Source organism: Xenopus laevis, chromosome 6S (genome assembly GCF_017654675.1).
Source record: "Xenopus laevis strain J_2021 chromosome 6S, Xenopus_laevis_v10.1, whole genome shotgun sequence".
NCBI lineage: Eukaryota > Metazoa > Chordata > Amphibia > Anura > Pipidae > Xenopus > Xenopus laevis.
Window position 1 is genome coordinate 62,759,110 of NC_054382.1, and position 23,477 is coordinate 62,782,586.

At 37.0% G+C, this 23,477-nt stretch overlaps 1 protein-coding gene and 1 long non-coding RNA gene across 2 annotated transcripts in view; one reads left to right on the top strand and one right to left on the bottom strand.

Moving 5' to 3' along the window:
- The window catches only part of gabbr2.S (gamma-aminobutyric acid (GABA) B receptor, 2 S homeolog), a 338,466-nt gene that overhangs the window by 17,063 nt on the left and 297,926 nt on the right, over positions 1-23,477 (bottom strand). The window contains exons 14-16 of the mRNA XM_041567636.1: positions 4,821-4,931; positions 3,663-3,887; positions 2,880-3,062 (exon numbers count right to left, since the gene is read on the bottom strand). Of these exons, the coding sequence (XP_041423570.1) occupies positions 2,880-3,062; positions 3,663-3,887; positions 4,821-4,931 (519 nt within the window). The remainder of the gene's footprint in view (positions 1-2,879; positions 3,063-3,662; positions 3,888-4,820; positions 4,932-23,477) is intronic.
- The window catches only part of LOC121395083, a 226,075-nt gene continuing 215,265 nt past the window's right edge, over positions 12,668-23,477 (top strand). The window contains exon 1 of the long non-coding RNA XR_005962241.1: positions 12,668-12,748. This is a non-coding gene — a long non-coding RNA (uncharacterized LOC121395083). The remainder of the gene's footprint in view (positions 12,749-23,477) is intronic.

The following is a 23,477-nucleotide window of genomic DNA, read 5'->3' on the forward strand; positions in this document are numbered from 1 at the left end:
ATGCAGCAGCAGATTTCCATAATAAAGAAAGCCCCATCTGCTTACTGCACGATCAAGTCATGTAACCCACTGCTCCAAACCATTAAAAATCCACATCCCAGAGACCAAAAACTTTTTGGTCTCGGGATTACCATCACAGGAACAGACCCCATGGGATTAATTAATGTAACCATAGATAGGGCAAAGGCCATAAAGAGAGATTCCACAACCCCATTCCTCAAAGAAAAGATCTCTATCTCTGGTTTTCTGAGCCCAGGCTCTGAAGGGAGGGTGACTTATTTACTTACCCAATCTCACCCTTGAAAAAGCTTTTGGAATAGAGACAGGTGTCCCCGAGGGGAACAAATGGTTAAAATATGTCCCAAACATGTCCCCCCGCTCAGGGAAAGATAACTGATTCGCTTGCGCAAAAGCACGGCCAGCCATTGGTACGGTGCCATTCCCGCTAAACCCTGATAATGACTTAGAAGGGTTGTAGTGTGTGCTTAAGTTATATACTCAAAAGCAACCCGCAAACGGTACCACCCTGTCCTTTCTCTGCCCTGCTAGATTTGCCACCTTCCATTACAGTATATGCAGGTAACCATACCTGTTTCCATAGTCAAGGGCGTGGTCAGAAATTACTGGCAATGCCAGCCTCCTTTTGTGCCCGAAATAAAGTTCTGACACAGAATGACACCACATTTAAAAACAATGGTTCCAGGACCACCGTAGTGTGTGGGCAGATATATGGTGGTTATGTGGAGACACAAAATTGCGCCCCTTACTTCCAAGTCTCTGGAGTGGGAGCTGCTGTTTAGTACAACTGATATTGCCTTTCTATGCTTTTCCCATAACCTCTATTCCGCAGGTACCAAGATTGGAAATGATTCACCGCTCCAAATGAGAAGTCCGACTTAAAGGGTCTTTCAACAATCATGTATACATTGATGATATAGGAGTACCCTGAGGAGTCCCAGATGAATATAAGGCCAGAAATCAAATCACCGCTGGTTTTGAATCCTTCCTCGCCTGGCGGCCAACTATAAACAAGAACGTCGATTGGATCAACTACATCTACTACAACCAACACAGATTTGTCAACTTTACCCATGATGGATTCAAAGGTTTAGCAAGTCAACTGGAAGCCACCTCGGTTGCCTGGCAAGATCGTTTAGCCTTGGACATGCTTCTTGCCGAGAGAGGTGGCATGTGCAAAATCTTCGGTGATACAGATGAAGCCACTTGGATTTGTGAGTTAAATGCGTCATGACTCAGGGTTAATTGAAGAAACTGGGTTATCTAAAGTCATCTTAACTCATTTAATGCATTTAACCTTTTCATTAGCATACCAAAGCACCATTGTTCACAATGGTGAATGCTTTAATTAGATGGGATGTTGTGACACAGTTTTCTGTGTTAAATGAGATAAATGGGATATCTGTGTTTAGTTATTCTGTGTCAAACACACAAACCAAAGTGGCTGCATCTGTATGTGTTGCACCTTCATCCCAAATAACACGGCTCCTGATGGGAGTATCACTAAGGTCTTGGAAGGACTGGCTATGTTATCTAATGAACTGGCGGAAAACTCTGGGATATCCAACAATTTCACCGACTTTCTTAAGACTTGGTTCAGGAAATGGAGCGGACTTGAATCCAGCGTGATAATTTCAACTGCTATACTTGCAGCTATTTTGGTAACCTGTGGGTGCTGTTGCATCCCTTGTATTCGTGGCTTATTGCAACATCTTATCGATACTACTTTTACTAAAACCATGTATACTGCAGCTTCACTCTGCTCTTATGACTATGTGGATAATTATAACACAGATATATGACACAAAGGATGAAAAGCTATGCTAGTCCTGATCACTGATGTTTTTCTGTCACACATAATGCATTTACAAGTATAAAAAGGGTGGAAATGTAAGGAAATTCTTGAGTTAATACTTGAAACGCATGATATGTGAAATGTAGCTTCTTTTACCAATAACATGTCCTTGTGATAATTGTAGCTTCTTTAACAATAACAAGTCTTTGTGATAATTTGAAACAGTGCATTTGTACACAGCTAACTGTCCCCTGAATAAATGACATGAACGTGGGGCCAGATCAGCTGCAGAAAGATTGTAACATTTTACAGTATCTATAAAAGCCAGCTACTTTCTGTATTAGCTGGTCAACCTGCAGCTTACTTCTGTATTGCTTGTCCCCTCGCAGCGAGTATAAAACTTATCACATTCCTCTGAACCCTGAATGGTCATTGGCAGATTTTTCTAACAAACATATCAAACAGAAATAACATAGTTCCCATAACTTTTTGGTGAGGCTAAACATCTTGAATTTTAATAAACTGGAAAGTAATAAAATTGCTGGAAATCTTTGGAGCCAATTCCCACTGCCTTTATTTTTTAAAAATGATGATTTGATGATTTGAGTTTTCAATATTATTCTTGGTGTATTTGTTTTTTTTTTCTCTCTGTGCTTTCTCTTGATTTGTGAAACAATTCTAAAACTCTGTAATAAAAGTTTAGGCTAAATTAGTGCGATAATATACTAAAAAGTCTAAAGTCTGCCCACATCTAGTAACCAATAGTAACCTTCAGATTTGTGTTTTTAAACATCTAATTAGTAAGTGTTTCCTGCTACTTTTTTATTAAGTAGATATTAGACTGTTTATAACATTACTCCCTTAGCATTTGTCAAATTGAATTGCTTTGTGAAAATGACATTATTGAGGGATTATTCTATGTTGGTTACAGCACTTTACAAAAATCTTTTCAGGGATACCCATTCCATGGACAGTCTAAAGGCTGTCTTGGGATGCTGGGTTATGCTGATGACCCTTTATCTCTGGAATAAACTGCTGATTAAACATTTTAACCAAGATGATGTACCTCTGTGATTTTCATTCTTAAGCGGTGATTTTCTGACTGTAGTCCTTCTAACCGAGAAGTGCTAGCTTGGTTCACGCTAGTTACTGATGTCGATGTCTTTGAGTCCTCTTTCTTTTGATTGTGTGTGAATTGAAATCTTCTGTTCTGAGTTGCTGCATCAGGATTTGTCCTCAATGTTATTAGCTAGAAAGAAATAAGTTTATATTTATTTAAATGATTTCTTAAATGATATATATATATATATATATATATATATATATATATATATATATATATATATATATATATATATATATATATATCAAGATGACAATCCATATGCACAGATGTAATTAAAATATGTAATAAAAGTGAATGTTTTTTATCCGCCTAGTCTGTGAGTGCATTTTCGAGCAAGGGAAGTATGTAAGAATGTAGATCCATAAACTTTGAAAAGAGGGAAATAAGGAGCATGGATTGTGTCTTTGAAAATAAATAGCTCATAAGTAAAAAGGATTTTTAGATAAGTCCTTTGATGCATAATAAAACGTAGACTCTATGCATAATAAAGGGAGAATTCCATTTTGAAACATTGCACAATTTCTGGAAATTGTTGGGGTCTACTCTATGGTCAACCTGGTGCTGCTTCTGCACATACTATCTTTTTGTAAGGGATAAGCACATGACCTTAGAAAGTTCTTTATGACATGGTTTATTATTTTATTTTATTACACAAGTGTCATCTTTTAATACATAGCATAAAATACATATTGTTCTTTATTGAAAACAAGGAAAATTACTCACCTTTGGCACAAAAACAAGACAGAGTGTGATAGTGCTGCAGAATATGATTACTAATGCCACAATGCAGAACTGGACATTAGGCTGGTCTCTGGTGAGGAAGGAAACTGCTGCTCCTATTATGCACATAATCCCCACGTTGTACACACTCATTCCTATGTATTTGCTGTCATTCAGCGCTGGTATGCTTACATTCCTAGTTTCCCATGCCAAAAAGCATCCAAACAACTAATAAGACAAGAGAAGACAGACTTTAATATATAATTACTGTATAACTGGATAGATTTGCATAGCTCCCACCATTGTTCTAGTTTATATATTTTTTTTACCTTTACCTCCCGATAGGGCAGCAGTGATGCTGCTAAAGAAATAAAGAAATAGATGTAGACCACTCTATATGTCTAGCAACATAGTTAAAAAATAAAATATTACAATTAAGTACATTTTTGTGCAAATCTAGACTTTCAAAATTATAAACAAAAAAACTGCATTGTATATTCCTGTATGAAAAATGCATTCTAATTTTGGTAACAATGAACCAGTCAGGTGAGTTATGGCTATTGTCATATACATGTGAGACACTGGTGAATACATTTTGAAAAGTGGAAGTGCCAAGTCTAGCAGATTTACTTAGCATTCAAAAACACTTTGGGACAGATATATTAAATGCTGCAAAAAACAGCAGACTTATTCGTCAAACATCACAAGGCATCTTGGTGTTAAAAACTTCATAAAAATGGTATAATTTTTTATGCACTTTTTCATTGACCAACTTCTGCCAGAACTTACTTACAAAGGTCAGAAGCAGTATAAAATAACGGCAGAAAATCTGGTGTTAGAATAGTATAAAATATCACACATCTTTGATAAGTTCACCATTTAATTTTACGCAGCTTTTTACACAGTTTTTCTGGCAAAACAAATCATATGCATTTTTCTCTACTATTTTCTACATTTAGATTGGATGTGCCTAAATAAATGGTTTTCTTGCGATGTGAGGAGTTAAAGTTCTTGTGTGTCCAGTCTGAAATTAAGGTTATCAATCAGAAATGTTGTTTAAAATTTACATGGAAATAAACATTTGCTATTTCAAACAAGCATTATATCTAACACGTATTGAATAACTAAATACTACTTTTTAAATGTTACTTTTTCTCTTACCATAAGAAGCCCTTTGTAAGCATAGACTATTCCCAGCCAGATGGTCATATGCGTGTTCTCACAATGCTCCAGAAATGGTCGAATTGCAACGTCTCTACCAGCAGGGTCTGGCTAATAATATAAAAAAAAAAAAAATACCTGTTTGATACATACTTTCTATATACATAATTTCTAAATATTTAAATTTTTTCAGGATATAGAAGTGACTTGTTTTTTATTATGCAACATTTAGAATGTAAAGAAACATACACCAAATACCTGCTTTAATGCAATTAATCGAAATATGAAAATCAGTAGGTATTATTAAGTTTAATACATTAATCCTTTTCTACTGTATATGATGACTAATTGACTGCATTGCAGTGTAGGATTCATTATCTTAATTTCTGAATAATACATATTTGTAGAACTAATAAAGAACCCATAAACTTTAGTAAAAAAAACCTCTTTTATCAGTAGTGTTGAAAAATTGTATACTTACAGAGAATATAGTGACCAGTGATATGTCTGATAAAAGACTAATAGTTAATACCCACTAAACAATTCAATTGTTAAGTGGGTATTAACTATTTGTCTTTAATAAGACTAATTTAAGCCTTCATATGCTGAAACACATGGCACTGAATCAACCACATAAAATAAAGTTGAGAGAGCAAAATCCGGTTAACAAATTGACAATTGTTACAGCTGTCAATTTTTTAACCGGATTTTGCTATGCTATGCCACAATGCTCTCTGTTTCTATCTGGCACCTATTTTAGTTTTGGAACCAATACTAACCATTGATTTGTCAACATGGGTTAAGAAAGTCCCATTAAACAAATGGACTTGTACTGTGCAGACCGACTAAAATCTTTCGTGTCTTAAGAAAGAACTATACTTCGAGTTTTTTCTCCAAAAAAAAAATTGAACTTCAGGAAGGCTGCAAACATCTCCAAATTGATCCCTGGCCCTCTCAAATTGACTTAAACAGCAATTTGTCAGGTTTTAGGTAGCGAATAGTCAAATTTGAATTCTTAAAGGGCCAGAGTATGATAAATTTTGAAAATCGAATTCAATTTTAGCCAAATTTTTTGGAGAATTCTAATTCGAAATTTCAATTTGAACGTTGATAAATCTGCCCCCAAGAGTGTTATTACAAGACCTTATATAACTGGTATCTTACCCCTTCAAGATTATCAAAAATGTACCCCGGAGCTTCAAATTTCTGTTGGAGATGCGACAATATTTGGTGGACATGTGAGAACATTTTGGCATAATGCGAGATCTTTGATCACAGAGATAACACATCAAAATATCTCACAGTCTCCGGAAGCTATGCTGCTGAATATTTACAGAAAACTTCCAAACAAGAATTTCTGACTTTTCAAATACTAAACACTTGCAGACTTTTGATTGCTAGAAGTTGGAAAAAAAAAAGATGTCCCTAGCATTACCCAAGTACAAAAAAGTGACCAACAATTTAGAAACACGAAAAAGCAGTGCCGAGGAGTTTAGGGGGAAAAAAACTGTTTGTGTCACAAGCTTTGGATGTCTAAGGTCAAAATCTAGTTTATATACAGTTTATATGTATGGTATGAATTGTAACTACCCTGAGAGATATACAGATGTAATACAGGTTATTAGCTTTTTTTTAATGTTTGTTTTGAGGTTTTTTTTTTGCCCAATTGTGTGTATATTATGTTGGTTAACTCAATGAGTATACTTGCAATGATCTAGACCATTATATACTAATATAATGATTGTATTGTAATTGTATACTAATAACAATTGTCAGATACAAAAAAAAAAGAAAATCCCTCTAAAGAAAGAGGACATGTCTTTCACAAATTAAAGGTGACCCAGAGACCAGCATTCCTCCCTTTCGGGTCCTTTGGACCTGTATTTGTGTAACCTAGAGGAAAAATAATATCATGGAGTGCAGTATACCAGCCTGACTGTGGCTTGGCTACTCATAGACATATTTGTTACACAGTTGGTGGCCCTATTTTCTATGAACCTATGCTTAAAATGGCACCAACATCTTGTGCTAGTTACTGATTTAAATTAAGTTCTCTTGCCTGGTAAATTACTGTGTAAGAAGAGCTGTTACACTTATGTTACATTTTCATCTTCCCATTCACTTAAAATTCCAGTTAGCATGTTCTTTCATTGAATCAAAATGTATTATCTGCTATGATGCAAATTTTAAATCCCAAGATGGGGAGAAGAACCCCAAGCTGAACTTATAGTACACTGTCGGTTTTCTGAAAAAGTCCTTTGGTGTACTAATTATTTTTTTTCTAGAAAATAATTTTTGCAGAAAATCTAAAAGTCGAAATGCCTTTCAATAAATGACTCTAATTGCAGACAGAAGACTTATTACACACAAATAGGCTGTCCTTGTTCTAAAATTAATTAATTAAGCTGAGGTGGCTACTCTTCCCCGATGTGCAATAAATCTCTCTAAAGAAAAATATGTTGCATATGACACATAGGGGCCGATTCACTAAGGGTCGAATTTCGAAGTTAAAAATACTTCGAAATTCGACCCTCGGATTGAAATCCTTCGACTTCGAATATCGAAGTCGAAGGATTTAGCGCTAATCCTGCGATCGATCGATCGAAGGATTTTCCGTTCGATCGAACGATTAAATCCTTCGAATCGAACGGTTCGAAGGATTTTAATCCAACGATCGAAGGAAAATCCTTCGATCAAAAAATCACAGGCAAGCCTATGGGGACCTTCCCCATAGGCTAACATTGACTTCGGTAGCTTTTAGCTGCCGAAGTAGGGGGTCGAAGTTTTTTTTAAAGGGGAAGTACTTCGACTATCGAATGGTCGAATAGTCGAACGATTTTTCGTTCGATTCGTTCGATTTCGTTCGAATTCGAACGAATTTAACCAATTCGATGGTCGAAGTACCCAAAAAATACTTCGAAATTCGAAGTATTTTTCATTCGAATCCTTCACTCGAGCTTAGTGAATCAGCCCCTTAGTATTTCATTTCTAACATAAACTATTTTCCAAGTATTTCCGTAACTCCTTACTAATCTCTTTGGTGCTTAAGATTGGTTGGTGCTTGTGTTGTATCCTCAAACAACAAAAGGCTTAATCAAAGTTTAAAAACTGTTTGTTGGATTTGCAGATATGTCTATAAAAACGCAATACCAGATTGCTAATATTTTATAGAAAGCTAATTCATGAGATTTACCTTCATTATCCTAACTGCAGTAAAATAGTCAAAGCTAGGTTTTTCATGCTATTCAAAAGTATAAGGAATCATTTTTACCCAAAGAAAAATTAATCACACATATTTTATATTTCATTAACCCTTAAATGTTTATGGGGCTGTCATAATAATAAATCATAAAATGTATCTCCCTATTGTCTATGACATTTTTGCAAGCATTTTTGAGAAGTACACTGCCCTTTTAGAGAATGGATTAAGGATAATTTATTAATTATTTAAAGTTATTTTGTGTAATATACAATGTAGAGCACATATTTCCATGAGACATACTGTAACAAACATTTGCTTGCTGAGCAGGTTTTGTTTTGTTTTCAGATTAGTGCAGAAAGGCATGCAATATTCACTGGAATGGACTTCTACTTAGTAAAGGTCACTTTAATAACTAAAAGGATTGCTTCCACTGGCTTACAGAAACAATAGTAAAATGTATATATATATATATATATATATATATATATATATATATATATATATATATATATATATATATATATATATAAAAATATGTCTTGTATTTAAACTAGTCTCTAATTGCTAGACTCAGTTTCCCTATGAAAAAGCTGCAGCTTATTATACATGTTACTGTAAAAACAACAAACCTAAACATACAAATTATTAACCACCCATAATGATATTCATAAACCAATACATAAACAAATACATAAACCATTGCTGGATGAATATAACAAAATATAATGTAACAACCTCACTTGATTTTCAGAGTAAGAGGCTAGTCCTCAGCCTCCTTACCTTCCCAACACATCCAACTACTGTGGCACTTAACTGGGACATTTATTACAATTTTAGTGACAATATATTGTTGATAAATTTGCAATACTCTCTGTTTCTCAACTGGTCCAACCAATTAAGTCCTTATTAGCCCCAATTCCAGTTCCATCTTATTCCTTCTCTGCTACAATGCACCCAGAATCTGCCACAACCTACCTATCTTTGTTATTGGCCTGTCCCCTTACCTAACCATCTGTAGCCCCAGTACATCCTGTACTATATTACTGCTTTTAAATGTCGACAAGCTTATAAACACTACCTAGGGAGATAATTCTTTCTTAGTAAGGAACTAAGGCTGATTTTAGGGAAAACAAAAAAAAATGGTAAATTGTCAATTTTTTTACCCAAAATGCAATGCTGTTTTCCAGAATTCTGCTTGCTCATTATTCAAAAGATGTAATAGAATGTGACAATAGACACAACTTGCAAAGAAAGCATTGATAAGCACAACAGATATAAGGGGTTATTTACTTTTAGAAAGGCAGTGTCACTTTGCACACAGGCTTCCTTTTATATATTAATGTAATATCCTCATACAACATGGCATACAAAGAACGGGCAACATAGATTCTTTGCTCACAGGGTCACACATAGGGTTGCCAACTTTCCCTGCCTGCAAAGACAGATGGGGGGCTGTAGGTGATGTAGCAACTGGTGATTGGTTGCACCTTCAATCGAAAACACTCCTGCCTGGTTTTCCTAATATGGAAAGCCAGGTAGGCAGTTTTTACCCAGGCATCCTTTCTGAAAACAGGGCTGTCCAGCTAAAACAAGACAGGTGTCAACCCAAGTCACACAAGTGATGCAGATGCTCATGATTTGTCCTAAGTAGCTCAGTATGGGATGATAAAGGCTTTATAAAGTATATAAAGTATCAAAATACAACATTATTGAAATTACGGGTCAGATTTCTCAAAATGTGAGATAAGAGCTCACCACAAAAAAACTCACCCACATTCTATTAATTTATATGGAAATTTTAGAAGTGTATTTATCAAATCTGGAACTCTAACTTTTACCATTTGATAAAACCCACATGACTGAATAGAGAGAGGGTGAGTTTTTTTTGAGGTGAGCTCTAATCACACATTTTGCTGGCATGCTTCCTTTTTTGTATTATACTAGATAATTAGTTCAAATAAGGGACAGGTTTAATTGAAATATTTACATTCTTGTATCCAAATTTTCCAAATTTATGGCAGGTTGTAGAATATAAATCCTTGCTTCCGAAGGTATACAGTAACCTCCAGTACAGTATGAAGATATTTCATTACATTAGGATATCTTGTGTTCCCTCTATCAATGCAACCTCCACAGCCAAAGGTTTTATTAAAGTTGATACACAGTGATCTCATTTGTTATTGAGATTTTTTATGTGGATTTAGATATTCTTTTCATGAGAGTGTCTAATTATAGCTGGCTAGGAGCTACAGTAACTGTGTACCCATCTACAGATCATTTTTGCTAGAGCCAAGTGTTTCTTGTTGATAGTGGTGAAGTCATGTGTAAAATAATCTTGTCACGGTCGGCACCCTAAATCCAGAAACAATGTTAAGCATCCTGTTCTCGGCTTTGCTTCCGCCTTTAACAACCGCCTTTCACCTTGGGAGCGCCAGGTCTTTTAAGAGAGGTGCCAAGAAAAGGGTTCTGGACAAGCAAAGGGACACGACAGTAAAGCAGAAGTCTTTTGGGCAGAAGGTCACAGTACAAGGCGTAGACAGAAAGCGAAGTCAGATCAGGCCAGGTTGGGGCAGGCAGAGTACAAGCGGAGTCAGACAGGCAAGGGTCAATCAGGAGGGATACAGATAAAGAAGAGTCGGTTACCAGGCAGAGCAGGATTACAGAGATCAGAATCGTCAAGGCAGGGGTCACAACAGGAATCAGATAACAATCAGTATAATAGTGTCACGGTCGGCACCCTACACCAGAACAGATGCCAAGCACCCTGGTCTCGGCTCGACTTCACCAGTTAAGTGACCTTTGGCCTCGGGAGGAGCCCTCGGCGTACTCAGATGCCACCTGGACTTAACGAGAGGTGCAAGGCATAAGTTCTGGCAGGCAATGGGGCACGACTGTTTACAAGGATACTGGAAGATAGGAAGCCACCAGGAACAGGCAGGCCGGGCCAGCACAAGCAGTTAGAATAGTCAGACAGGCCGGAATCAGGATGGAGAGCGTAGAATCTTCGATAGACAGGCTAGGTTTCAGGATAGGAGAGATCAACGTAATTATAGGCAGGCAAAAGTCAGGATTGGAGAGGTCAGCGAAGTCTCAGTCAGGCAAGGGTCAAACACAGTAAATCAGGACAGGAATTAAGGAAATAACACCCAGGAACAAGCAAATTGAACCTAACAACGGGCAACTTGCTAAAACCTAAATTCCCCTTAAATACATTTGAATTTGGCGCCATTGCGCGCTGACGTCACACGCCAGCGTCACTGCGCCTTTAAGAACCGAGCGTGCGCGGCACGCGCGCCTTAGGGGAAACCGGCACCAGGAAGTGAGCCGGAGCTGCAGGAGCTGTGCAGCGGGCGTCCACGCCGAAGGAGCAGCGGTGGACTCCGCTGCCCACTAGACCACCAGGGTAAGTTCATTACAAATAGGCTCAGAAGCACCAGGAACTACAAAATTCGCTCCTATAACGGGCAAGGAAAAATATATTTTGTGGCTTTAAATACTTTTAAAGTTCGCGCCACTGCGCCAATAAATAAGGAAGTAGCGCGCAGTGCGCGCCTTAAGAAACTGAGGAGCGGCAGCGTGGTAGCGTCCCCGCCGAGGAGGCTGCAGGCGTCCCTGCAGACCCCCTTCCACTAGACCACCAGGGTAAGTTATTACAAATCTGTGATAGAAAATATTTTATCAAAACGTACTGTTTTTCTTCAGAATCAGAGTAGAAATATCTAGTCAGATGTACATTTCTGGCAATAGCAGGTTGGTATTTTTATAAAATTTAGTAAAAGCAAGAAAGCATTATATACAATTATGTAGTTATTATTGTCTGAAAGACTGTTCAATTAGTTATATTTCTTAAACTCCCTTCCTGTGCTGTGACGGTGTGAAGTTACCACAAAAAAAAAAGAGGATACACGTTGTTCAGCACTAGAAATGAGGACGAAGCACTAAGAGCTCTGCAAGTGTATGCTATTCAATAAACTAAAGTATTAAACACACTTGTCATGGTCACAATTGTCCTAAGGCCCCAGTTACATGATGAAGGCTTATAAAGCAAGAATCATCCATGATAAATGACCTCTGATATTTCTCACTTCTCATGATTTAACCTTTAGAGATTAAAATTAAAGTATCTATAATAAGAGGGCTGCAATGACTGTCAATAAAGTTCAATTGGGAAGACAAAGTGCCACAAGCAAAAATGTTCAGTATTAAGCAACAGAATTAGCTACTGCTAATTGTACACATTACTGCAATCAGACGTTAGAAGTGAGTTGCTGAAGGCATAATCCATGTATGGAATTTTACTCACACTGACTGGCTGTCCCTAAAAATTCTGCCGTATAAGGCACTTAAAAGTTTAAATGGGAGGGTAGATCCCCTTTGAATGAACTTTTATGGGCCCATTTACCAACAATCAAATTGTGATTTTTTTTCAACGAGTCTCTAAATTTTTTTTTCTATATTTCTAAAAATTCTAGATTTATCAAGTGTGAAACCAAAAAAACCGCTAAGACAAACTAAAGTTGTTGTGTTCCTATACAAGTAAATAGGAGCTGTGCTGATCCTATTGGACTATTTTAAATCAATTTGAATGCTAAATTAATTCAGTCTGCAGCCTTTTATAGCCTCCAAACTGCTCTATGCTGCCGCCAGGTGATCAGCATTTATCCTATAAATATTCATTCAGAGAGGCGGCTGTCCCTTTAGGAGGTGTCTTCTCTGAGAGCTCCAGGTAAGTGATTCATTTAATATTAAATTGTATTCTTAAATGCAAAGTTTTTCATGCACACACTTATGTATTCCCATACACAGCTTCAAATATGCAATTGTTTTAGCAACATTTACATGTTTCAAACAATACTGCTGCAAAGTTTCCACTTTTAACACATACATATACAAGCTATATACATAGATTATACACAGTTATTTACATAGATCACTATTTAGAAGCAAAGTTAACATTAACAAAAAAGTTCACACATGGTTTTGGAGTTTGTGAGTTTAATAGTGATTTCAAAAACATTTAAAACCACAAAAATAAAATAAATATAAAAATTATTATAAGCCTCCACGAGTTCATTTCTGTAACTTGGTATTGTCTCACTCTCTAAAAACAGTAGTGAATTTACGGATCCGAACACACACTATTATCTGCAGTCGGGGACGTGGCCCCTCTTTTTATTGTTATACCACCAGTAAGATCTAACTGGTGGTATAACAATAAAAAAAGGGGCCCATCCCCGACTGCAGATAAGTGTTTGTGCAGATCCGTGAATTCAGTACTGTTGCTAAGGGGCCTGGTCGAAGGAGGACCAGCACCACCATTGCAGTGAAAGAGTTGCGGGAGAGCGGTAGATATAACACATCACTCTCTAAAAAACACTTTCCTCGTCTTAAAATGGATCCTCCTTCTAATCTAAATGGATTAGTTTGTGGTTGCTGGAAGAACCCATTAGTGAATAAAGCATTCCCCTGTAAGCACTTTTCCCCCAGAGCAGTGGTGTAACTACTCGTAGGAGGGCCCCGGTACAGGATGAGCACCATTGTCGGGTCGTCCCCCTGTTAATCGGGTGCCGGAGTACTGTTGGCATGCACGCTGTAAAATCTCCTCCTGCCCAACCATTAGCATGGCTCCAGTGGGCCCCAAGGGGGTGCTGAGCTCACCTCTAGCATTTGTGTGGGCAAGCATTTAGGGAATAGTGATCATAACATGGTCTCCTTTGAGATTCTGTTGCAGAAGCAATTCTATAAGGGAGTAACTAAAACACAAAATTTTAGATGTGCAAACTTTGACAGTATAAGGGCATCTCACAGGGTTAAACACAGAACAAAAATGGGAAGTCTTTAAAATGCTGCTTAATAAATATACATGTCAGCATATTCCTCTTGTAAGCAAGGAACATCGTTGCAAAGCAAAACCTTTTTGGTTCAGTAGAAGTGTTGGTGTTGAGGTGGGTAAGAAAAGACGTGCTTTTAAGGCTTTCAAGTTAGCTGGGACAGCCGAATCATTTATAAGGTACAAGGAGGCCAATACTTCATGCAAAGAAGCTATAAGGCAAGCTAAAATGGATATGGAAAAGGATATTGGAGCAAGCAGTAAAAAGAATCCAAAATTATTTTTTAAACATTTTAATATTAAAAAAATGAAGCAGGAAGGGGTGGGACCTTTAATATCAGAGGGGGGTCAAGGTTGATGAAAACAGCAGATTCTGAACTCATATTTTTCCAGTTAATGAAGGTTTCCTTCTTAATAGACCCAATTCTAGTAATACGACTAATGGTGCATGGTTCACACATGAGGAAATTCAAAAGAGACTTGAACATAATAAGATAAACATAGGTCCAGGGCCAGATGGTATTCATCCCAGGGTACTTAGCGAGCTTAGCTCTGTGATTGCCAAACCTATTTACTTAATTTTTCAGGATTCATTGAGGTCTGGCATAGTGCCGAGAGACTGGCGAATTGCTAATGCGGTGCCTCTATTCAAAAAAGGATCCCGTTCCCAGCCTCAAAACTAAAAGCTAGTTAGTCTGATGTCAGTGGTAGGAAAGCTTTTCAAAGGGTTAATAAAGGATAAGATACTGAACTTTATAGCAAATCATAATATTATGAGTGTGTGCCAGCATGGTTTTATGCATAATAGATCTTGCCAGACTAACTTAATTTCTTTTTAAGAGAAGGTAAGCAGGGACCTCGATTCTGGGTTGGCAGTGGATGTGATTTACTTAGACTTTGCTAAAGCATTTGATACAGTGCCACACAAAAGGTTACTGGTTAAATTAAGGAATGTTGGCCTGGATCATAGTATTTCTACCTGTATAGAGAACTGGCTAAAAGATAGACTACAAAGAGTGGTGGTACATGGAACATTTTCTAATTGAACCAGTGTTATTAGTTGAGTACCGCAGGGCTCTGCACTAGGTCCCTTGCTTTTCAACTTGTTTATTAATGACCTGGAGGTGGGCATTGAAAGTAGTGTTTCTATTTTTGCAGATGATACTAAATTGTGCAGAACTATAGGTTCCACGCAGGATGCTGCCACTTTGCAGAGTGATTTGTCTAATTTGGGAAACAGGGCAGCAAACTGGAAAATGAGGTTCAATGTTGATAAATGCAAGGTTATGCACTTTGGCAAAATTTATATAAATGCAAGTTATACACTAAATGGCAGTGTGTTGGGAGTTTCCTTAAATGAGAATGATCTGGGGTTTTTTGTAGATAACAAGTTGTCTAAATCTGGGCAGTATCATTCTGTGGCTACTAAAGCAAATAAAGTTCTGTCTTGCATAAAAAAGGACATTAACTCAAGGGATGAAAACATAATTATGCCTCTTTATAGGTCCCCGGTGCAGCCTCATCTGGAGTATGCAGTGCAATTTTGGACTCCAGTCCTTAAGAGGGATATAAATGAGCTGGAGAGAGTGCAGAGACATGCAACTAAACTGGTTGGAGGGATGGAAGACAAATTATGAGGGGAGAATGTCAAGGTTGGGGTTGTTTTCTCTGGAAAAGGTGCTTGCGAGGGGACATGATTACACTTTACAAGTACATTAGAGAATATTATAGACAAATAGCAGGGGACCTTTTTACCCATAAAGTGGATCACCGTACCAGAGGCCATCCCTTCAGACTAGAAGAAAAGATATTTCATGTAAAGCAACGTAGGTGGTTCTTCACAGTCAGGACAGTGAGGTTGTGGAATGCACTGCCGGGTGATGTTGTTATGGCTGATTCAGTTAATGCCTTTAAGAATGGCTTGGATGACAGACATAATATCAAAGGCTATTGTGATACTAAACTCTATAGTTAGCATAGGTATGGGTATATACAATTTATGTGAAAGTATAGAGGGGTGTGTGTATGGATGCTGGGTTTCCATTTGGAGGCATTTAACTTCGTTTTTCAACACGATTTAACTTTGTAACTATATGTAAGTGGACCCGGTTGTGATCGCACCTCCCCCCCACCTGGTAGTTACGCCACTGCCCCAGAGTACACAACCCAACTTAGCCAACCTTTCCTAATAACTGATACCTACCTTTCCCTTTACCAGCTTAATAGCTCTTTACAGGTAAACATAGAAGTTACTAATTATATTGCATAAAAAGCAGCATGATGAATGGGAGCCAAGGATAATATGCGTATTAAAGGTCATTCATACACTATTTCATTTATTCAAAAGTAATCTTGAATACATCAGATGTATGGAAATTTACAGTTAGCAACACGTGATGGTCAGTTTTGTAATAGGATGGTATTTTGCTGGCTAATGAAATGGCCAGAAACAGGTAAAGGTCAGAAACCAGATAATGAAAGAACAAAACTATGCACCCAAGGACTTGGTAACCTAGGAACCTACAGGCATCAAACCCAGGTCACTGGGGTCTATTTATTCTAGACTTGGTGTTGTACCCCATGCATTGACTGACATCAGTAGTGTGTCACACAGTTGCAGTTGCTAGTGACATCACCGCAAAGTTTTTTCTGCTCTATCTCCCTCCCACCCCTGGAGTACTCTTGCGCACTGTCGATTATCCCTTTACGGTGCATCGCGACCGGTTTCAGGGACGGAGGGAGAGAAGGAGCAGGTCTGGGCCGACAGGGCCCAAAAGATTTTTCCCGGTGTCACGCCGGGCCAGTCCGACCCTGTGTGTGATGTGAATGTAAGATCTCAACACACACTTTTTTGATGTGATCCATACTACTGGAATGATTGCAGCTGGTAGCCTTCAAATAAAAGCACATCCTTCCTTTGCGAGTTTACACTAGGCTATTAAATATATATATTTTTAGAGTTTAATATTCATTAAAAAATACATTAATTTTGATAGCACAGCTATCTTTACAGAAGAACAGCTATTCCTACTTACTGGCAAGTTAGCTAGTTGTGCACATGCAACATGCTTTTTAATAGCACAGAGAGAAAAAAGTGTTTCCATAGAAACTAATTCAGAATGGATGAGTTCAATAAAATCAGCAGGAATCTGGACAAGGAACAGTGTGCACATACAAACACAGAGCTTGGTTATGCATTTCCTGCAAAGATAGCTATAGAGTTATATATGAATATATACAAATAATTGTGTAAAAGACATACTTTATCATTTGCTTATTCTGCAAAAATATAAAATGTTTCTTATTTATAATGCAATTATTGTCACCCCCACTATTACATTACTGTTAAATATGTATATATATATACTTTTTTTTATGTTGTACTACTAGTATATAATAATGTAAAATTGTGAACAGTGAGCGTAAACATTGCAACAAGAAAGCAACTAGAAACATAAAAAAAATGAAGTGCCACATTGAAAAAACAAACAAGGAAGGAGGTCCCTGCCCTCTATAGCTTAAAATAATTGAATTCTGAGCGCACAACAGTTATTTGCTTTTTCAGATCCAAGGCAACAACTGAAATATTTACAGGGAATAGCTATTGAGCAAGTCGACCTATAAGACCTATATTTACTGAATTCCCAAATTGGTTCTTAGAACACTTATGGGGCAAAATGTAATCTGATATACATTTACTAAATCTGTTCAGTAAATATATCTAAATAAAGCTTGTTGATCTCTTTACAACAAATGCTTATCTGCATTGTTCTGTGATTGTTAGGGTGTACTTGCTGTAACATGAAAGTTACATTACGCCTTAGCTTGAGGCAGCAGTTTTGCTCCAGTGGATAACTGTACTGAATAGTTCATTGAACAAATATTCAACTATTTGGCCCAGCAAGGCAGCCAGAATATGACCAGATTTAAGTTAACTGCTAGATCTAATTTTAAAGAAGTTGCAAAGTCAACTGTTTTTTCCAACTTAGAATATATGGAATATGTTTTGGATATACAGTATCGAATATAGTATGGTCAGTTACTGATGTAATAATAAAGGTCTTGGCAAATTATAAAAAATAAAATCATATAATAAAAAACAAATAAAACATTGCATCTAATACAGAAAAAAACGCAGTTGACTTTGCGACAGTACCCAGAACTATGAAGTGATGAAATGATTAAAAATGGGAAACCCCTTATTATCTCACTGCTTGAATCACTTTCTGATTTCTGTATTTTAAACAACTTGGTCATGTGAATTTTTCTGTGGACTTCAGTAATTAGATTTCCCTTGCGATTAACAAACATTTATTAATGGGTGATTTTTAGTAGCTTTTTTTATAGAAGATCAGCAGACAAATGCTTGTCAGGCCACTGTTGACTGGAATAACAGTAATCTGATTGCAGAAGTGCTTTCAGGCAATTGCCAAAGCAATGAATGACGGTGTCATTGCCTGAAAAAATATATCAACTGTGACAAAGGCTGAGATGCAGCAAAACGTTAGTTTCTTAAATAAACTGTTTATGCTTTTGGACAAGACCTGTGAGTGCGGCTTCTTCATTGGAGGATTATAATATATATATATATATATATATATATATATATATATATCTATATATATATATATATATATCCTGACGACGGCTCCAGGTCGCCGAAACGCGTTGATACACCATGCACCAATAAATAATGCTTTGATATACGCTGGATGGCGTTCGCTGTGAGTGCTTTCATGGACTGTGAATAATATATATATATATCTATATATATATATCTATATATATATCTATATATATATATATATATATATATGTATATGTATGTATATGTATATATATATGTATATGTGTATATATATATATATATATATATATATGTGTATATGTATGTATATATATATATATATATATATATATATATATATATATATATATATATATATATATATATATATATATATATATATATATATATATATATATATATAGATTAACATTAACTATTACAGAAAAAAATTTTTGGACATTTTCCAGAACTAATACATTTGGGGTCAAAATCATAATTCATCTTATAATATATTGCTGACACTCTCTGCAAACCAGTCCATCATGTAAGACTAAGTGAAAAAAAGTTGGCTCAAGGCATACAGATATCTCTTTTCAACTGTATAATCAGAGTATAACCTCTAAAGAATTACTTGTATAAATACATCATCTCACTGATCTGTGTCTGAGATAATTATGGTGACATCATTTTCAGATCAACAAGCCCCATTCTTATTCTGGAGTTAAATGATGAAATGTGCAAATTTTCTATGTTCTACTCATTAACCACTCATTAGTAGAATAAGTGACAATAGCAGTTGAATCAGAATTTGGAGACAGTATTGGCCAACTTTTTGCACAAAGTGCGACAAATATATAAAGTAAATATTCTTAAAATGATGCCAGCTGAGCCCATGGACAGAAGGGCCTAGAAGGCATAAGAATATTTTGCCCACCAACCTTCTGTTGGACAGCTCTGATGATAGGATGAGCTGTAGCAATTTGCACTGAAGCTGAAACTGCCTATATTTTACATGGGCATTGGTCTGTCTTTAAAAAAGGAAATATATCTCTCTATATTTCTGCATTTCTTGCATGAGGCTGGTTATACATTCACTATTATCTCTGGTCTGAAAGATAATTAAACTCACAATGACTGGGACCATATGAACTGTAGGGCAGTTAAACCTTAAGCTTAACAAAGAAGAAGGTTAGAAAAGTTGTATAATATATGTTTTAAGCCCTAAGCTTAGCTTCTAAACAGCTGTCCAGAGCACAATGAGCATGTGTGTGTGACAAAGACACTGCCTTAAGTTCAGTACACAAAATTTCTACCCATATTTGTTTTGGATTTAGTTCTCCTTTTAATTCAATTCAGAAGATATAAACCCATACCTCCTATTTTGTATAACTGAAAAATAAAATTCTTTCAAACAGCAGTATTGTGTAAGTATTTATAGTTGATGTATTAATTGAAACCCCTGAACTATACTATTAAGGTGCAAGGTACAGTCTAAGAAAGTGACATGCAGACGTCTTACATTATCCAATGTGTGACACAAGCACAGTGTATTTTCTATCTCAAAAATCGATATTATTAGTATACTGCGTTTGATACTGGCTGCAGTATTATTCTGTTCTAGATTCTGTAAAGATGTAAAGTTCATATGTTCTTTTGGAAGAATCCTTCAAATCCATTATATTTTTCCCCTTCTATTTTTTCTCTTGTTTCAAGCTGTGCTGGGAAATTGGTGGATGATATCTGAAATCTTTCAGCAGGTGAACAAACATTCTTTGCTCTTTCATTGTGGTCTTTTTTTTATAGATCTGTATGTCTTCTGTACTATAAAGGCAAAGTTTATTTTAAGACTTGTGCACAGAATCTTAAAATTGCAGTGCCTGTCTGTGGGACCCAGTCTGTAGGACCTATGTTACTTTATCATATAAAGAATACCACAGCTTTAACAAACACTGTAGTAAGGAATAGCAACATTTTATTTAATGGCTATATTTACAAGCAGATGTGTACCATGGAGGTAGTTATTCAGTCTGAAAAAGAGAAAAGGCACAGTTTAAATAGCAGCTAGTAGATAAGCACTGTAGAAAACAATGGGTTTAGATTCCTGTGTAAGGACTAAACTCATGGTATTCTACAGAATGTATCTGTTGTCTGCTATTTAACCTGTGTCATTTAGCCCTAATTCAGATTGAATGGCTGCTCCCCTGGCTATACAGACTCTTATTTATACTGTAGTAATGTTTCTGAAGCAAAAACACCAGATTTACAAGAAACAGTACATTATGGGGCAGATATACATAGGGTTGAATATCGAGGGTTAATTAACCCTCGATATTTGACTGCCAATTGCCAAATGTAAATCCTTCGAATATCGAAGTTGAAGGATTTGGCGCCATTACTACGATCGAACGAATAAATCCTGCGAATCGAACGATTTTAATCCATCGATCGAAGGAAAATCCTTCGATCAGAAAATTGTTAGGAAGCCTATGGGGACCTTCCCTATAGGCTAACATTGGCCTCGGCAAGTTTTCGGTGGCGAAGTAGGGGGTCGAAGTTTTTTTTTAAAGAGACAGTACTTCGACTATCGAATGTTTGAATAGTCTAGCGATTTTTAGTTCGAGTCGAAGTCGTAGTCGATGGTCGAAGTAGCCATATTCGACCATTCGAAATTCAAAGTATTTTTTCTTCTATTCCTTCACTCGAGCTAAGTAAATGGGCCCCTATATGTTATTACTGTAAAACACTTGATCCTTTGAAGGAGAATAAAAGCATAATTAAAGTAGGTTAGAAATGTTTTATATATAGTATACTGACAGCCTTTAATGTTGTACATGATGTTTTTTATTTTATACCAGCCAGGGCTGCCATCAGAAATCACGGGGCCCCGCACAACAAAATTTTCTGGGGCCCCCCCTCGCCACCCCTCCCTCAGTATGAAGGCCACACAAGACACAGGCATTAAAACATGAAGTGCCCCCCTACAAGTTAAAAAAATAACTTTGGTGCCCAGACCCCTCCTACAAGTTTTGGTGGTCAGGTGGTGGTTAAAGAAAAAAACATTGGTGGCCAGGGCCCCACACATAAAAAAAAAAAACAATTAGCCAGGGCCCCCACGCATCTTTAAAAAATAAAAAAACAATTAGCCAGGGCCCCCACACATTTTTTTAAAAAAAACTATTAGCCAGGGCCCCCACACATCTTGAAAAAAAAATAGCAAAGGGCCCGCACACATTTAAAAAAAAACACAATTAGCCACGGCCCCCACACATTTTTTTTCCAAAAAAAACCCAATTAGTCAGGGCCCCCACACATCTTAAAAAAAAAAACAATTAGCCAGGGCCCTCACACATTTTAAAAAAATCAATTAGCCAGGGACCCCACACATCTTAAAAAAAAAAACAATTAGCCAGGGCCCTCACACATTTTTTTTAAAAAAAAACTATTAGCCAGGGACCCCACACATCTTAAAAAAAAAAAAACAATTAGCCAAGGCCCTCACACATTTTTTTTAAAAAAAAACTATTAGCCAGGGACCCCACACATCTTAAAAAAAAAAAAATAGCAAAGGGCCCCCACACATTTAAAAAAAAAAACAATCAGCCAGGGCCCCCACACATCTTAAAAAAAAATAGCAAAGGGCCCCCACACATTTAAAAAAACAAAACTATTAGCCAGGGCCCCCACACATCTTAAAAAAAAAAAAATAGCAAAGGGCCCCCACACATTTAAAAAAACAATTGGTCAGGGCTCCCACAAGTTAAAAGAAAAAAAAAACTGCACGTACCTTAGCCAGGGAATTCAGATGCCGGTATCTTCAGTTTCTTGTGCTCTGATTCGCCAGTGAAATGTTAGTCCCGGTAAAGGCGCATGGTGATTGGATAAAGTTGAGGGGAGGTTCAAACTTCTCCCAACCAATCAGCATGTGGCTTTACCGGGACTTACATTTCACTGACGAATCAGAACACAAGAAGAAGTCATTCGGAGCTTGGATGCAGGGGACCGGCTGTGCAAGTAAGTGCAAGTAAGTGCAGCACGGCCGGGCCCCCCTTAACTCCCCAAAACATCCGGGCCCGGGACAACAGTCCCCCCTGTCCCCCCCTGATGGCGGCCCTGATACCAGCCATAGGCAACCACAGCCCTTTAGCAGGAAAGATCTGTGCCTCCAAATATGCCCCTGTAGCTCCCAATCTTCTTTTCTGCTGATTCACTGCACATGCTCTATGCTGCTTTCATTTACCTGAGCTTAGGGACCGAAGCACAATATACTGAATATATACCATATCAATCACCGTATAAGGCTGAGGCAAAATAGTAAATAATTATTGGCACATGTCCGCACAGAAACCAGCACAATTAACATCAAATTGTAATAATCAGCCCTATAGCATCAGCCAATGTTACTTTTAAGCTATGCTGAATTTTGCACATATTCTACGCACACAGTTTTTAATAATGCGCATGCAAGTTTAAAATGTGAACACAAAAGATATTTTTTGAACACATAGCTAAGAAGGAATTAGAGGGGGCATTAGCATCAGCTTATATATATTTTCTGATTTGATGATTTTGATTTCTAATTGTCGTTGATGATTTGCAACGACACCCAAACTTAGCTTCTCAACAACTGCTCAGAGCCCACTGAACATGTGGTGCCACAGACACTCCTAATAAAATCCAGGATGGGAAACTTGTGACAACTTTGAAAGTCTGGATCAACACTATTAAAGAGATGCTGAACCTTGGGGCTGGTTCAGTAATAGTTAAATAGATAAAATATGGCATTTCTAGCCACTGAAATATTCAGGAGAATAATAATAATAATTTTTCAAGATAAAAACAGACAAGTGGTACATACATGCCACTGCTGCACCTTTTGCTGCCCGAAGCCAGCCCTTTAATATATACAGCAATTCCTAACACAGCTCCATTCAGGTATGTACAGACCTGTGTCTATGGGTGCCAATTGCAATGCAGGGTGAAAAAAAAAGGTGGCTTGAGTCTGTTTTATGCGCTTTGAAAACTGCCACATATTGTACGCTGAAAATGCGTCTTAAT